The sequence below is a fragment of the Marmota monax genome, unplaced genomic scaffold (assembly GCF_021218885.2).
Source record: "Marmota monax isolate L192 unplaced genomic scaffold, Marmota_monax_Labrador192_F-V1.1 WCK01_AAM20220418_F8-fsc00005, whole genome shotgun sequence".
In the NCBI taxonomy this organism is placed as follows: Eukaryota; Metazoa; Chordata; class Mammalia; order Rodentia; family Sciuridae; genus Marmota; species Marmota monax.
Genome location: NW_026692254.1, coordinates 26,214,937 through 26,232,186, shown reverse-complemented (window position 1 = coordinate 26,232,186; position 17,250 = coordinate 26,214,937). Strand labels below are relative to the sequence as shown.

Here is a 17,250-nt window from a genome sequence, read left to right as displayed (position 1 = left end):
AAAGTGCATAGAGTTAGTTCTGATAAAAATCAACCATGGGTGGGCAGAATGAACCTCACACTTTGTTTCTCTCCTTGGTCTACCCTATAGGCCTGTACCTCACTGGGTGAAGCCACTCTGCAGGCATCCATACCTTCTGCTTTTTTCTATCCTCTCCCCAATGATAACACATCTTTTCACTCCTGGGCCCTTCATTCCCTGGGGGACCTGTTTAGTGCCTAATTTATCTGATCAGCTGATTTAAGCAGATGCGCTAGGTAGGAAAATACCCTGGGCTCCAGATCCAAGCTGTTGGTTTCATGATCTTTGGCGAACCCCTTCCCTGTTCTGGGCCTCAGCTTTCTTACCTGTAAAATGGGCAAGTGAAGCCAGATAACTTTTAACATTTTTTTTTTGTCAGCAGTGGTACCGTTTAATTAAATATTCTTTTGCAGAAACCTTTCAGACTTTAAAAAAGATGCAAGGTGCTGTTGATTGAAGTTGGGATGGGGTTTGATCTCTGGACAAGAGACCACACCCACTTTGATGGCCCTGGAAGTATTGCTACTGACTAGTGGGGCACCATGGAGCTCACCAGTGGGTGACTTGTGTTCATTTTAAGTTTCTGTTGTGTAAGATGTTTGCATGTGGCTGGTTCCTAGACAGGCTTAGCCTCAGTTTCTGCAAATGAACAAATAAGCAGATGGTAGTAGGTTTTCATGATAACAGTCATCATCTCTGATATGTGCCAATGACTGAGAGGTTGGATGGGCCTACCTGTAGATACATAGATATGAATTAAAAAAAAAAAGATTCATACTACTATAGTGCTAGAATGTAAAGCAGCTGGTATAGTTCAACTAATGGGCTACAGGGTAGGAGAAAGGTCTCTGGCTGGGGGGCTAGCATAATCTACTGGGGAGGTCAAAGTGCCTGAATAACCAGAACAGGCCAGATGCCTGCCAGAGAGCATGCAAAGCAGTCTCTAGTCTGTCTCAACGTTCACTAACCTGAAAGTGAGGAAATTCCACACTCATTTCCTCATTGTGTCTTGTTGTGTCTATCGAGGTCACTAAACTGTCTGTATTAGCATTTTTGCTGCTGCTGTGACTAACAGATCTGATCAGAACAATTGTGGAGGAGGCAAGTTTACTTGCGGTCTCTGGTTTCAGAGGTCTCAATCCATAGACAGATGGCTCCCTTTCTCAGGGCACGAGGAGAAGCAGAACATCATGGTGGAAGAGTGTGTTGGAGGGAGCAGCTCCTATCATGACCAGAAAGCAGAGAGACTTCATTGGCCAGAAACGGAATACATACCCTAAAGGCACATCCCTAGGAACCCACCTCTTCTAGGCACAGCCTCCCCACCTTCAGTTACCACTCAGTTAATCCCTATGAGGGGATTAATTCACTGATTGGGTTAAGACTCTCACAACCCAAACATTTCTCCTCTGAACCCTCTTGCATTGTCTCACTCATGAGCTTTTGGAAGACACCCAATACTTACACCATACATCGTCAGTTAAAGGAAGTGGATGTTTGGCCTCATTTGCCCTCTGACCTTATGGGGAGGATGGGGAAATGTGCAAGTGTGCCTGTGCAGGCTGCTCCTCTGGGAGAGGGACCGTCCCCTGCTCAGGCCTTAGCCATCCTGACCAGCATTGCTCATCCCGGTGGTGGTGCCCTGTCCATGGTTCCTCTGATACACTTGAAGTCTTCAGCTTTGGTCACATGGTCTCCTGTTGGTGCTTAAAAAATCAACATTGGGAACTCACACCCTGGGTCTCTTCCTAGACCAGGACAGGGCTTGGTCTGTACTTGCCCCTCTTACCTGGGTCTGCCTCCCCCACAGGGCTGAGTTGTAGCATCTTGGTGGCCACCAGATGTCCACCTTCTCATCCTGTACTAGGACTTTGTGATTCTCTACTTGATCCTGGATGCTTCTAAAGCTGCTGTCTGTTAATTACCATTCCATGGCTGTCACCCTACTTACCCCTCAGGGCTTGCTCCAAACTGTTGGTAGGAGAACTCAGTGTCTTTTAGAAGCCAAAGTGCTTACTCTCCTCGGCAAATAGAGAACTCCATCACCATTGAAAACTAAGGATTCAAACAGACAAGGAAACTATTAGATCATCTGCCTGATTTCTGGCAGGCTTTGGGTGTGTTGGTTTACAAGGCTAAAGCAACTGGGGCAGTGGTTTTTGCACTGTTTGTGTTAGCAGGGAGACCATTTCTTTAAAGAAAACCTTAGGAACAGGGGCTTTCTCAGGCTTTCCATTTCACATCCGTGTTCCCTTGTCATTCACACTCACCTCTGAGGACTCCAAGGGACTCTGAGTTGAACACAGTTTAAAAATCACTGGCCAGCACATGGGATGTGGATGTCAGAAAGTGAGTTTCTCTTTTTTATGTGGATCAAAATGCTGAATGTGGTGGGGTTGTGCTTTACAGAGTGACTTAGCATCCTCATTTTTAAATTCCATTTAAAATCTCATTTATTGGGAACCCATCAATGTGTGGTGCCAGGTTTCTCCATGGGAAAAGCTCTCTGCCTCTGGTTGCTAAAGGCTGCTGTACTATTTGCAGGCCCTGAAGGACCCCACCCTGGCTGCCCGAAAGGATTTCCAGAGGGAGGCCGAGCTGCTCACCAACCTGCAACATGAACACATTGTCAAGTTCTATGGGGTGTGCGGTGATGGGGATCCCCTCATCATGGTCTTTGAGTACATGAAGCATGGAGACCTGAACAAGTTCCTCAGGTATGCTAGGATTGCTGTCTTTCTCTCTACTGACTCTAAGACTCCCCAACCCCTGAGATTGTCTCTAGAGTCAGAAGTCACACTCCCCCCACTGAACTCTTAAGTCTGAGGTTGGGAAACGAGATGCACCCTTTCATTCTTCTCCATCATCCCCTTAGCAGCTGGCCTAAGGCCTATGTCCCTAAGATAAAAAGCCTATGCTCTTTCTCCTGATTCCAGGGTGGGCTGAGAAGAAAAGTCTGGACTGGGTCCCAGGAGAGTCCAGTGGGTCACTTACAACTCCAAGACTCTAGGGCCACCCTCTCTCAATGCTGCAAATAGCTTGTCCCCTTTGTGCCTTGCACATCTCACTTGCACAGTAAGGCTAATCCTGGGCAGCGTTCCTGGAAACCTTCTTGCCAGAGGCTTCTTGAAGATGAATAGGAGGGTGCAAGATTAAAAATTCATCAGAAGACAGAGATGGTTGGAAAAAAAAAGGAAGATTTTCCTCAGGTAAATTCTAGAGTTGTGTTGTCTATGACAGTAGCCACAGATGGCTATTTGAAGTTGGATTTACATTAGTTAAAGTTGAATAAGATTAGAAGTTCAGTTATTGGTCTCACTGGCCATATTTCTAGTGCTCAGTAGCCGCATGTGTCTGGTGACTGCCAAATGAGCAGTGCAGTGCAGATCATTTCCATTATCTGAAAATTCTATTGGATAGTGCTGTTATATATATTGTTCTATATGTATATGTACACATACACACACACACATATAAAATTATTTTTTTAGGAAGAGTTTCTCCAAGTCTGGAGAAGGATTACCTGGACTTTGAGAAGCTTTGGATGAAACTGACACCCCAGTCAGAAGTTCAGGCTGTAGTTGCAGGGAAGAATCCACTTTCCCTAGGGAAGGCAGCAGCTCACTAGAAAAGAACTAAGATTTTCCTGTGACAGCCTTCCATTGCTGTCACCTCACACATAGTGCCTAGGTATGGGGGAAGCCATGTGTGAGGAACTGTGAAATCCAGTTTCCCAAGAAGCAGGTTGAACTCTCAGGTCTGGACACTTAGGGTGTGGTCTCTGCCTCACCACTAGCTGAATTCCATCAAATTTTATGGCTGTGAATGAAACTTCCAGAGTTCAAATGTAAGGTATACAGGGCTCTAACCCACTCACCGACAAATGATGAGCATCCCCCTGAAGTGCAACATTCCATAGAGTGTCATAGTTTTGAGGCGGAAACGCAAAGAGTTGGTACCAAGTAATGGACTGAAGGGGTCTCTGGGGCTCTTTTATAATCTGGGTTAAAAAAAAAAGACCCTGGGAGAATTAAAAATATCTGTAGAATGCCCAAAGCCTCCTAAACTGGGATTTTCCTGGAGAACTCAGTCCTTAGCATAAAACAAACTGGGGTTCACGTCTTGTCACGTTAATTAAAAGTGGAGCAAATTGCACTACTCATAGTATTGTGATGATTATATATATGTAATACCTAGATGGATTTTTCATGTAGCTAAGTGTTCAGCCAATGGTTGCTACTATTAAAATTATTCCTATCATTTCTACTATTACTATTATGGCTACGCATCATGGTCGTTTCTAATCTAGGAATCACTCTCTCCCAATAATCAGGGTTCCCCTCTCCCTGTGCTTTCATTCTTCTGGGGTCAGAGGGCATATTCCGTTTTCCACCACACCCTCTCCATAGACCCAGTATTTCAGTCTGAAGTGCCACCAGCAGGGCTAAAGAGTGTTCCTGGCTGTGTGTCTCTGTGTATCCCTCTCCTGCCCAATGTAAGGGAAGAGAAAGAACAAGGGAGCAGAATGGAGGGAAAGAGTGAGAAGTGAGAGCAAAGGCACGGAATGGGAGCAGGAGAAAATAAGAAAAGTAAAAGCAGATCAAAAGAAGTAGAAAGGAAGGCACAAGGTGAGGGGCAGCTTCTGCACTGGATCACCTCCTGGTCTCCATGGACAATGAGCACATTCCTCCAAGGACTTGCTGATACTCTTTAGCCTCTGTCTTTTCTCTGGAGTCCTTTCCTGAAGACAGCATGGAGGATTCTATCCAAAAGTCAAGGCCCAACAGAGTTTTGGGGGTAATTTTTTTTGCAATGTAATCTGGACTTTTGCCTCCACTGCTAACCAGATTCCCAGTAGATGCCATTAATCTGTCTCCCTAGGCTCTTTCAGTCAAGACTTCTCCAGAATGCCCTGGTGCCAGAAGCTCTTAGCAATAGGTCACACTAACCTTTCCTGGGAGCTGACTTACTGCTGCTCTCCCAAACACAGCCTCCGTGACCCCAGGTTGGCCGTGCCTGCCCTCATATCTCCAAGTTGGTGGTATTTAGGGGCAGGCTGGAGAGTGCCCTCCTGGTGGATAGGCGTTGTGCTTACCTAGTGACCCCCTGGCTTGCCAGCTGATGCAGCAGCCCTCCTTCTGAGGAGTGAGGTAGTTGGAGCTCACCGGAGATAATAAAATGAGTGTTCATATTTAATGGTGCCTTTCAATGGAAACTGGAGAAGCAGTAAAACAGGCTGAGACCTCGCTGTACACCAGGGCTCGTTGGGCCACCGCTTCATAAATAAGGGCCCCCGGTGTGGTTATGGCTCATTGGGCTTTCTAGAGAAAAGAGTGAGCACTAAAAATGACAGATATGACAAGTCGAGATGTTAGAAAAACAAATCCAGGCCCTAATTTGAGATGGAAGGGGTGCTGGAGTACTCTAGGTGCTGCAGAGTCAGAGGGTCTCTCCATTTTGCCTTGCTGTTGTTGTTGAGTTACCCAGGGCTAGCAGTGTGATGGAGTGGTTAGGAGTGAGGACCCTCGAGTTTCCTATTATTTATGGTTTCTAGGTGTAGACTGCTGGCCTATATCAGCACCAGGAAATTGTGGGAAATGCAAATGAATATGCTCTGCCCAGCCAATCAGAATCCTAGTGGGCGGGGACCTGGGAATGTGTTTTAAATTCCTTTCTCCCTTTGAAAGTGCTCTTTTATAAGTCAAGGTTTGGCTTTAAATTCTGTCTCCTGATTACCAAGATAGCCATTCTGAGACCTCTGGAACTTTGGCGATTGATCTGATCATTTTCTTTATTTCTCAATTTTTTAATTTCAAAGTCCGGGTAGACAGATTAATTGAATATATTCAAAACAACCAGAACAGTGCTTGGCATATAGTAAGGACTATATAAAAGTTAGTTGTTGTTTTATTAATTATTATATAATAAGCATCTATCCCATGGGGGAACCCCTCTGTAGCAGTAAGATGTTAAAAATAGTGGGATTATTCCCAGTTCCATGTGAGTATGTCTTCTGTCATCTTCGACGGGAATCTGGTTGTAGAGTTTCAGCCATGCCCATATTCATTTAATGTACTTTGGGGTAGGTAGAAATAGGGTATAGAAGTTTGGAAAGGGGAATTTCACTCATTTCTGTGGAGCATTCCAGAGGATTGGGAACCAAAAAGGTCTTTCCCCTTGATCTCCTGAATTCTCTCTGCTCCCTCTTTCCTTCCCACCTCCTCACAGGGCCCATGGGCCAGATGCAATGATCCTCGTGGATGGGCAGCCACGCCAAGCCAAGGGCGAGCTGGGGCTCTCTCAAATGCTCCACATTGCCAGTCAGATTGCCTCAGGCATGGTGTACTTGGCCTCCCAGCACTTCGTGCACAGGGACCTGGCCACCAGGAACTGCCTGGTTGGAGCCAACCTGCTGGTGAAGATTGGAGACTTTGGCATGTCCAGAGATGTCTACAGCACCGATTACTACAGGGTAAGGTGACTCTCCCAGCTGAAGGACTCAGCAGCAGAGCTAGCACCTTGCTTACATGTCTTTGTCATTGTCCATTAACCCTGTCACTCTGGTGCACGCATATACACACAAGTGTTCAGATGCACACTCAACAGTTAGTTATCTTTTGATCACTCCTGTTGCTTGGCATATGTTTTTATTATTATCTCAACTGGCTCTTCCTCTTGGACATTTGACTCAACTGTATCTGTACATTGCAATAACATAGGCATTATTGTGTTCTTACATGCATGAATGCTCATACAAACACACACACACACACACACACACACACACAGAAATCCATACCCAGGTAATTCCAACTTGGTGCTGTACTTTAACATCTCCCAGCACAGTCCCTAAGCTAGCCTTAACCATGACACATTTTATTCTCTGGAATTATCTTGTGACCATGTAAGGATGATCTTCTTTCCAAAGATAGATCTTAATGAAAAGTGGAACCCAAAGAAAACTAGCAAAAATGGTTAATACACTGCTGAACAGATAATCCTAATGGTTTTGGAAAGATGAGGAAAGAAAGCATCCTATCAGCTTCCAGCTTTGAAGAGACGCCAAGTTAGACCTTAAGGAAAGATTCCTGAATGCATACAGTTGTCTACTTCATATTAATAGGATCTTATTTTGCTTCCAGAAACAACTTTTCTCCTTAGTCTTTGGAAATCTTCCCATGGATCATTGGATGGTTTTGATTATTGCCAGGGAAAGGGTGAATGACCACAAGCGTCACTTTTCTCAGAAAGGGGAAATGTGGTTGAAACTTTAAACCCAGAGATGGAGTAATGTCTGCAAATTGATTGGGAGGCAGATGTCTCTAATACATGGAGCATGGGGACATTAACTAGGGGAGTAGTTTGGATAGGTGGTATAAAGAGAGAGAGAATAATGTTTTGGAAGCGGAAGGATGTCTTAGCCATAAACTGGGGATGTTACAACAACAAAAAATTTATTTCTCATTTTTTAAGTCCAAGATCAAGGCTCTTACAGATTCTATATCTGGTGAGGGCACATTATGATAAATAGTTGTCTTCTCACTGGGTCCTCACATGGAAGAAAATGTGCAAAGGATCTTTCTGAGGTCTTTTTGGATAAAGGCATTAATCTTATTCTTGAAGTCTCCATCTTCATGATCTAATTGCCTCTCAAAGACCCCTCCCCACCAAACCATCATGTTGAGGGTTAGGCTTAACCTAACTTTGAACTTTGAACACAAACATTCAACCAATAGCAAGAGGAGAGGCAGCTACTTGTCTCATCTTTTTGCAAGGAATGGATGATTGTATTATGAGTCGATGACCCCAAATATGATGGTCCTATTGGCTTGAGCCTGATGGACCAGGAGGCTAGGAATTTGGGGTTGGCACATGTATGTAGCTTTGCCTAAATCATGATCACTCAGGCATTAAAATGGACCACTCAAGGAACTTCATTTTAGCAAAGATCCAGAGAAAAATGCAATGTTTAAGAAATGATTTTTTATGGCTACAAAATGTGGTACAAAGGATGACAAATGATGTACTATCATGAGCAAAGTAGACCACATGGGGGGAAAATAGAGTGTCCACAGCACACTGGGCAGCTTCTGTAGCCACCAGCCCCATCCAGTGTCCAGAGATAGAAAAGAACAAAATATAGCAAGTACCACACACTGGGCCAGAGCAGACCTGCCAGGAAATGTCAAAGTGGAGTCTCTTTTTAGTATCTAGACCATTTTTTCCGCTCATTTTCAAGAGAGGCATTGGTGTGGTTACTAAGAGGGCCCATGGGTCATCGATTTCTTAGAGGCCAGCTAGAACTGGCACCATTTAATTGCCTCTCCACTCTGTGTAATAGGGTTTGCTGGATTGTCTGACTGAGCTCAGATTTATGGTGGAGTGGATGAAAGTAAGGGATGGCTCACTGTTTTACTTTTTTTTTCTGTGCAGGGAAGATATTTAATTAGGCCAAGATGGTCTTTGCTGGCTTCACCAGGGTCTTGGGAAACCAAGAAACCATGACTGACCAGAATGTGCAAACTGAGCCTTCAGACTTGCTTCTAGGCTTGCACTTAATATTTCTCTGTTTGGGTTTAAAAAGAAAAACCAAATAAAACAAATCACAGTCCCAATGATAATTCTTTGCCCTTGCTTTAGCAGCTGTGAACCGTTGCTCTTTACTCCTGGGAGAGTTTCAAGGAGTAAACCCATCTAATTTCCGTGGGTGCCAGGGTGAATTTAAGGAAGGGAGAATAAATGGGAAATGTCTATGCTCGCTGTATCTTCAACTCCTCCTTCATGAGTGCTAAGCCAGGTTGCTAGTTGAGGCCAGCTGGCTTGGAAATGTATGCCTTTGTTTCCAAGGACATATGGAACAAGGAAGGATAGCTATTGCAGTAAAACTCAGCACACCATTGGGAAGCTGCTTATTCCACTGTGTTGGGTAGGTACTATACTCTCCACATTCAACAAGCGGCTTGTGCTGTATCTTCATGTGGACTTCATCTTCCTTCCCTACTCTTCTATAAAACAAAAGGCAGCAGTACATTAGCCTGAGGTCATAATAATGCAGTCTCAAGTCTTATAATTCCTATTGGAAGACACTGGGGACAACAAGGGTATTCTTGGGTTTGGGGCCTGATCTTAACCTGTGATCACTTTCTAACATTTGACTGTTATTAGCAATCACGTGACCTGCATGCCTTTGCCCTAACCTCTGTTCAGTTTTCCTGTTTCTCAAATGAGGACAAAAATATTTACTCAATAGAGTAATGCTGATGTTAAGTAAGTTCATTTGTGTAAAGAGCCTGTAATTCAATACTTACTGGGTAAGTTTATTGTTTTCATTATCTTCCTCAGTTCTTCTCACACCCAGGGCAAAACAAAACAAACTGTGGAGCTAATCTTATTTCCACATGCACTTTCTGGGTTAGAAAGAGGAACCTCCTGACCACTGAAAAATAATTTGGGATCACACAGCTGCCCTAAAGGAGTAGGGTCTTTAAGTTGACCACCTCAGGAAAAATTCATTTGTAAGATTTCAACTTATGAAGACATACTGGGTCATCAGTGCTTGCTTCTTCTTTTGGTCAGTGTTTATATGGTCCTGTTCCTGTTTCTGAATCTTAGAGCTAAAGCCATGTCCCAGTGATTTATGTAAGATGTTGTTGTTCAGTTGCACTGGCTGAGACCCTCAGGGAAACAGTGATTTATCAGATGGAGGAATGCTGTGAAGGGTTTTGTCTGCAAGCAGATACCCCAGGACAAGCTTCACCTCTCTGCTACCATTGATCACTGGGCCTAAGAATTTGCTTCATTTCTCATGCCTAATATAGATAAACAGGTAATTCAGACATGTGTGTGTTTGTGTGTGCATCTTTTTGTGCTCTCCTGCTCTCCGAGGATTCTAGAGTGTACCTAGGGGAGCAGGAGGGGAGCTTGAGATAAGCCCCTCCTTATATTCTCCTTTTTTCATTTTTAATTTCTGAAAACAAAGAGGCGCCATCTGGCTCCTACATAAGTGGTATGCAAACGATTTACAAAGGTGAACTGTTGAATTTCCTGTTACATATTTAGATGGAGAAAATAAACATTCCTGCATCAAAGCTCTGGAGCAATTTGTTCTCTCTTCTTAAGATGGTGCCAAAGACAGACGCCTTTTCCTCCTGTGGATCCCTGGCTCAGGGCTTCCAGACTATCCTTAAACTGGCTTTGATAAGGGCAAGGTTTGAGTACCATTATACCTTTCATTAAACACTAGGAGATCAATCTAGAATTAAAAAAAAAAAAGTTTTGAGCATCCTGAAGGAGAAGAGGCGGAGATTCCAGAATTGAAATGTTTTCAGATTTTTTTTTTTTTTTTTTTGACTGGGAGATGATGTGCTGAGATCTGGTGAGATCTCGGGGGGAGTGGAATGGGAGAGGATTGGCACTGATCCTACTCTGGTAGTGGGCTTTCCTGTTCACTCTGCTGTCCTGTGTACCTACCTAGTTCCTTGGTAAACACCCAATAAAAATGTCAGTGAATAAGGTCAGAATGTGAATTCAAAGTTAGGCAGGAAGTGGATTAAGCCAGACCAGGAGGAGCCCAGACAGGCAATCAGATACCCATCAAGTCAAGGTAAATCTGTGGTGAGGATACTGGGGAATTTTGCAGTAGGTGGCAGGGAAAATCTTGGCAAGTGTTGTCTAGGGAAGTAAAAACAGTTTTCTGGGGCAAATATCCAGAGGAGACGGGTGAGTGGTGGTCTGAGTCAGAGATAATGACATAAGGTCAAAAGCAGGGTTCTGGCAGAAACTAAAGCCAAGTGTCCAGGAGATGAGGAGGGAAGTATGCAAAAGTCAAGGCAAAGACATCAGGGCCATGAAGCAGGTCTAGGAGTTGGGAGCATGGCACTGGGTTCTAAGCTGGAGATTCCAGGCCACGGTCCCCAGCAGCACCCGAAGGAAGGATAATGACCTTAGAGCAAGACAATCTGGTTGGTAAAGTATTTGATTTTACGGATGTCATGGTATTCCCATGACAGTGATGAAAATTGGACCCACACTGCCTGGACTTGAATCTCTGCTTTCATAATTCCTGGTTATATGATTTGGGGAAAGTTATTTACCCTTTCTGTGCCTCCGACTGTAAAATGAAGTTAATAGCCCCTATCTCATGCATTTGCTGTAAAGATTACGAGGTAATACATATAAAGCTCTTAGGATGATAAATGCTCAATAAATATTAATTACTGTTACTGTTATTAGAGTTAAAATAAAAAAAATGGTTTCCCCAGTTCCAAGATGAGCATTCTGAACAAGGCTTACCTAAGGGTATTAGTTAAGGTAGGCCAATTGCGGTAACAAATAGATGCAAAAATATATAATGGTTCCAACACTGATAGAAGCTCATTTTCAGGTCACATCACAGTATGAACAGGTGCGCTCACGGGGAGAGTAGCCCTCCTCCACATGGCCATTCAGGCTAATGGAACACTACCCTTGTCCTTATGTGGCGTCCTCAGTCATCCTAGGCATTCAGCTAGAATGCCTAGTCAGAGAGAAGGGGAAAGTCCCATGAAGGAATGTGTTCTGGTTGTTGTCCATGGGCCTGGCCTGCATAGGTTCTGTCATCTCCCCTCCTGACAAAAGTATTGTCTGTTTTAGTCGGCACTTTTGTCACTGTGACCAAAGGACCTGACAAGAACAACACAGAAGAGGAAAAGTTTACTTGGGGCTCATGGTTTCAGAGGTCTCAGTCCACAGATGGACGGCTTCATTGATCTGGACCTGAGGTGAGGCAGAACTCATGGTGGAGTGGCATGGCAGAGGAAAGCAATCCAGGACATGGCCTGAAGCAGAGAGAGCTTCAAGCACCAAGGACATGATGTAAGCCCCTCTCCGTTTTATGACCATCCAGAACAATGGCTGATTACCATATCATCTGAGCTGAGAGTCTGGGGCTTCTCTAAATGTTGACTAGCTGTGCTTGTCCTCAACTAGGGAGAGGTCCTTAGATGGAAGTCAAGTGGATATTAGTGGGCTGAGGGAGTCAGTGATCTACAAAACGACTTGTAGTTTGCTTTCACCTTTAAAAGCAACTGATCACAATTCAAGGGACTTTCAGGATCCCAGTGTGCCATCTGTGCTCCCTGCTCTCTATTGGGGTTTTTGGGAGGCCCACTCAGTAGTAAGAACCCCTTTTTCCTCTCCAGATTATGAATTCTGAGCCCACTGAGGCAGAGAAGGCCAGCAAGTTACGATAATAATGTGCACTTGAATCATGATGGAACCATTGTCCTGATGCAGGACTCACCTTGCAGCCAGAGTGGGCTTGTCCACTGAGTCCCCAGATTAGGCATTGCAGTCCAGCACAGCAGCCCAGGAATATGGCAGCTTTTTTCCTAGAGAGGCAGATTTTTTAAAAAATATACATTTTTAGTTGTAGGTGGACACAATACCTTTATTTTATTTTTATGTGGTGCTGAGGATTGAATCCAGTGTCTCACGCATGCTAGGTGAGTGCTCTATCCCTTGAGCCACAACCCCAGCCCAGAGGCAGATTTTTTTCTGTTCTCTGTAGGAAAGAGGATATACCATTCCACCCACCACTCAGAAGGGGAAGGAGTTGTGGTGTCATGCCCAGCCTTGACCAATTAGACAAGTAGTTCTTCCCAAGAGGCAAGATTAAGGCTAGAGAACTGCCTGTGCTCAATTGTTACTCCAATCTATGTTCCTCTGATTGGAAATCTTAAGCAGCTCAAAACTGCATTCATCTCCTCTTGGGCAAGAATCTGCCAAGCACTCTGAGAATCATAGTTCCTTCCTTTGAGGCCAGGGGTAGGGAGACCCAGCACCCACTCCCGCAGCTAAACTGGGTTAGAAAGGATCAGCAGCTGGGCATACCAGACCTTGATAATTGCTGACCTTGTTTGAAGGGGATTTAGCCAGATTCATTCCTGTGGTTTCAATCATTAGGCTCTCCTGAGTAGACCCAGATACCAGGGAAAGAAAAGTTTTACTGAATTTCAGAAGATGAGTCTCAGAAGAAATCCAGTGGCCAGACCCCAAGAACAGGGCCTGATGGTTTCTTTGTTGCTTTTAAAATATTCTAATAACTTATTACCCATGTTTTTATTTATATAGAGAACAATGGGGAAGATTTATAATCATTGTCCTTTTTTTGGTTTTTGGAGTAATTTTAGATTTACAGAACAGTTGCAAAGATAGTATAGAGTTCCCGAATACCTTTCACCCAATTTTCCCAACTCTTCCTATAACCATGGTACATTGGTACATTTGTCAAAAAAAAAAAAAAGTTGTCAGTGGCACAAATTATTAATTATACTGTTTGGAGTCTATGAATTTTACCATTAATGTCCTTTTTACAGTCCTAGGATACACTCACAGCTACCACATTGCACTTGACCAATTCCTATTTTAAGGGTAGTGGGACTGCTGTGATTGAAGTAGGGTGAGAGGTTGGTTCTCCCTATTTCAGTCTCTCTTTTAGTGCTTGGTATCCCAGGACAACCCTTGATGTACTTTCTGGAGGCCCCAGGACTCCATGGTTCAGTTAGCAGGAATGGGGATAGGTGGGCTATAGGACCCTCCTGTAGCACCAAGGCCCAGAGCTGCTGAAAACCCTTATTTTGTGAGTGACGAGTAGCTGCAGATTCTCATAGTAAATCTTTAGAACTGTGCAGTCTTGGGAAACCATCTTTAGACAGGGCGCAGACAGGGCCGGAGTTAACTTTCTCTGCTAGAGCTTAGCCAGGAAGCTAAAAGAAAGAAGGGGGGGGGGGGTCTCCTTAGATTCCCAGGCCCTAAACCACACCTTTGTTCTTTTCTTCAACTTTGGTAGCGGGTGCATGGGTTCATTAGGAGACATGGCCACAGAGTAGATCTCCAGGCAGACAGGGTGCCATGGTATGCACTTCTTGAGTGAATTTAGAAAAACAACTTAAATGCTAAGACCTATTAAGCTGCACCAAGCTGCAGAGGCAAGGAATACAGAGGAAGGTGTGTGGGATAGATTTATGCTAATTATAGGTATTACAACCTTGTTTCCTTGATTAAAGCCAGTGGATCTGCACTCTAATTATCTACAAAATATCAGACATTTTAGAATGTGAAAGTCTGTTGAGGGACAGGACTGGTATTTAGGAAACCTCTGTCTCAGTGCCAGTTTTGTGTCTATGTTGCATAAATCAAAGATAGTACTTTCATCTAGAATACCTGAAGTTTAGATTCTAGTTCTATGGTGTCTAGTTCTGTGGTTTTTTTTTTCTTCTATGGGACTAAAGTCTTGTGTATAATGGTGAAAAGGAGGCTCTGTTTCTTCGGGATAAAAGGGAGAAATGGCCAGAGGTTTCAAGGGTAAAGTCAAGGTCATCTCAAGCAATTTCTATTTGTTTTGACCCCAGACCACAACTGTTCATATCCCAGGCCTTTTTCCATTTCTGATAAAATAAAAGAACAACTTCTTGTCTTAAAACAAGCTTTTTCCATATTACCTGGATGTAGTTCAGTGAGTGAAGTTTAATTTCTATTCTACCATCTTCTTCTTCTTCTTCTTCTTCTTCTTCTTTTTTTTTTTTGAGATATTTAGGGTTCTCATACTCCAATCAACTGGGTGAAAGAATTATATGGGCAAAAGTTTCAAATACATTCTTCAGAAATGGAGATTCTATAAATCCTTTCTTCCATCTCTATACCCCATACATTTTATACTTTTTTTTTTCAATGCAGTGGTAATATTGGATATCTACCTAAAACTCAATCATTTCATAAAGGACAGAAGTAAATACCAAGACATATCTCGTGGTTTCTGTTATGGGACATCCCAGCAATCTGATTTGAAGATGACCTAGAGAAGTCATGATGACTAGAAAGTTGAGGTGTCAGCCATGAACTCTAACAATGATGTAAAGGAGATATTTGGGACATTTCCCTCTCAATGGCCTAGGAATACTAGTCCTGGGGAATATAAGCTTTGCTTATGGGCTTTTGGCAACTGTGACTACCATGGTATCTCCAATGCAGAACTAGAAGCCAGGAAGCCTCAGTTTATTCCTGGATATGACCATTGACATGGGATAAATTCACTTTCCCCCCCTAGGACCTAAGTTTATCATTTATCAAGTGGGTGCTTCCTGTCTTTCTTTTTCATCATCTTGAGGATACCCTATCTCTTCACAAGTACTAGCCACACTAATAGCATTATTTTCTGCCACCGCATGGATTCTTAGTTGGGAGTTTGAAGGATATGCTGAACTTTCATCTTCACATGCATTTGTGGGTCCATTCCTCCTTTTCCTGGAGCAGGCATTAAATAATGGGCCCCAGTTCAGTCATTTAGTGATTTTGGTGACACTGACTTTAAATCAGTGTCCTTGATTTTCAACTCATAAGGTTGAATTAGGTGCTGAATTATCCAATGCAATTCTTTTGTTTTTACTGCATTAAAACCTCATCTTCAAATAGAACTTTATAAAATAGATATGCAGGCAGGCAGAGAGAGAGAGAAACAGAGAGCAGCTCTAGCTGCAGGAGAAGAACAAAGAGCCATGGCTATTCTGCCATCCCATGCCTGTCCCAGTTGTGTGGATCTTGAAGCACTTTGGCCAGGAGCGGGGAAGGCTTTTTTATCCTGGAGACTGAGTAATGTGACCCCTTCAGCAGGTTTCCTGGTGAAGATTTAGGACAACTGTTCTGTCCACATACAATAGTGACAGTGATAATAACCAGAGAAAAGCACTAATCAATTGATGAATGACTAACTCTGCCTTTAATTGCCATCGAATTCTCCTGGCTCTTTGTGTCTCACTGGTTGATGGTGTACATTCTCATTCCCAACCCAACAGAAGAAGAACTCGTTTTTCAACCTAGTGAAACTTTGGTCTTTCACACCAGCCTTTGGAAACCTCCTCAGTACTCTTCCTAGAGAGAAAGAGTGTCTTCTGAGAACTTCCCAAAGAAGTAAGTGATCAATGATTGCTGGCTTCCACTTTTGGATGCGAAAATGGAGTTTTAGAGAAGATTGGTGATGTGTTCCCAACCCTGAGATTCCTCAGTGTTAGAGCATTTACATAATTTTAAGATGAGCAATCTAGTTTGTATATTTGCTGAACTTTGTCTGTTCTGGTTAATTTCCTCTCTTGTACCAAGTTCCCTAGGTACAAGGTCCATGTGTGGCATACACGATTCAGTTCAACTCCATGTCTGTCTGAAAACAACACAATTTCTATTCCCAGGGAAATGAAAATTTCTTAGGAAAAGTAAGACAGGATAAAAATTTGTAGCTCTATTGTAAGCCAGAGGAAAGGCAATCATATAAAAAGGTGGCTACAAATTTCAACAATGGAACAATGACATAGACCTTGAGAAGTTGATTGGCAGTCAGTGGATTGAATACTAGTAGGTCATTCCAAGCAGAGGGGTTAGTGTGAGCTAAGGCACAGAAGCAAGCAAATGGAGAGTGGTCTAGAATGGTGTGTTATTCAACTGACCAAAACTCAAGATACATGAATGGAAGAAAATATCCACCCACCCTTGGAAGACCAGCTGTTTTGATTTGGGTAGCTGATGGGCAGTCACAGAAACTTGTGTTGAAGTGAGCCATTGTAGTTGTCCAAGCTACAGGCAGTGAGACTGGGGCTGCAGTGGTGGTGTAGCAGTGGATAATGGAGAGGAAAGCATTAGAATCAATGGAATTTGGAATGGTGAACTGAAGGCCAGAGTCTGGGGACTCAGATTTCCTTGCAGTTTTGGATCACAGCTTTGAAAATATGTAACAGTGAAATTGTGGGTCAGGATGGATTTTTAAGAATGCATCTTTTAGGCCGTTCTGTCCATTTTGTATCCCATGAGTGTGAAAAACAGATGAGCAAATGCCAAATCATTTCATCCAACTTTAAAGAAACATGAAGCTGAAAGGAGCCTTAAATGTCATATGTGATGGTCCCAGGCACAATGGCATCACAATCATCCCAGACAGATGGTTTGCTCACTCCTTCCCTGAGCTTCTCCTGGGATTCCACAGGTTTCCTCCTTACATTTTCAGCCTGCAACAAAAAGAAGGGATTATCAGTGAGACTTATTTTTTTTCTTTCTAATTTTTAACACTTGTTTAGAAGTAGGATGCTATCATGTCTAACCAGAATCCTATCTTCTGCAAGGTAAGTCTATCTCATCCCATGTCCTTAGTACAGATAAATGTGATTTATATTATAAAGCAGGCAATATAATACTCAGGAAAACTAA

The 17,250-nt window shown here is 43.3% G+C and overlaps 1 protein-coding gene and 1 long non-coding RNA gene across 3 annotated transcripts in view; one reads left to right on the top strand and one right to left on the bottom strand.

Annotated features, from left to right (window-relative positions):
- LOC124087807 (uncharacterized) overlaps window positions 1–17,250 on the bottom strand; it is a 92,474-nt gene that overhangs the window by 3,872 nt on the left and 71,352 nt on the right. Inside the window, exons 2-5 of the long non-coding RNA XR_006850199.2 lie at window positions 16,538–17,051; window positions 14,502–14,616; window positions 12,302–12,389; window positions 990–9,026 (exon numbers count right to left, since the gene is read on the bottom strand). This is a non-coding gene — a long non-coding RNA (uncharacterized LOC124087807). The remainder of the gene's footprint in view (window positions 1–989; window positions 9,027–12,301; window positions 12,390–14,501; window positions 14,617–16,537; window positions 17,052–17,250) is intronic.
- Ntrk3 (neurotrophic receptor tyrosine kinase 3) overlaps window positions 1–17,250 on the top strand; it is a 389,370-nt gene that overhangs the window by 316,699 nt on the left and 55,421 nt on the right. For both annotated transcript variants that reach the window (XM_046436880.2, XM_046436872.2), the window contains exons 14-15: window positions 2,566–2,738; window positions 6,250–6,493. In XM_046436880.2, coding sequence (XP_046292836.1) covers window positions 2,566–2,738; window positions 6,250–6,493 — 417 coding nt within the window. The remainder of the gene's footprint in view (window positions 1–2,565; window positions 2,739–6,249; window positions 6,494–17,250) is intronic.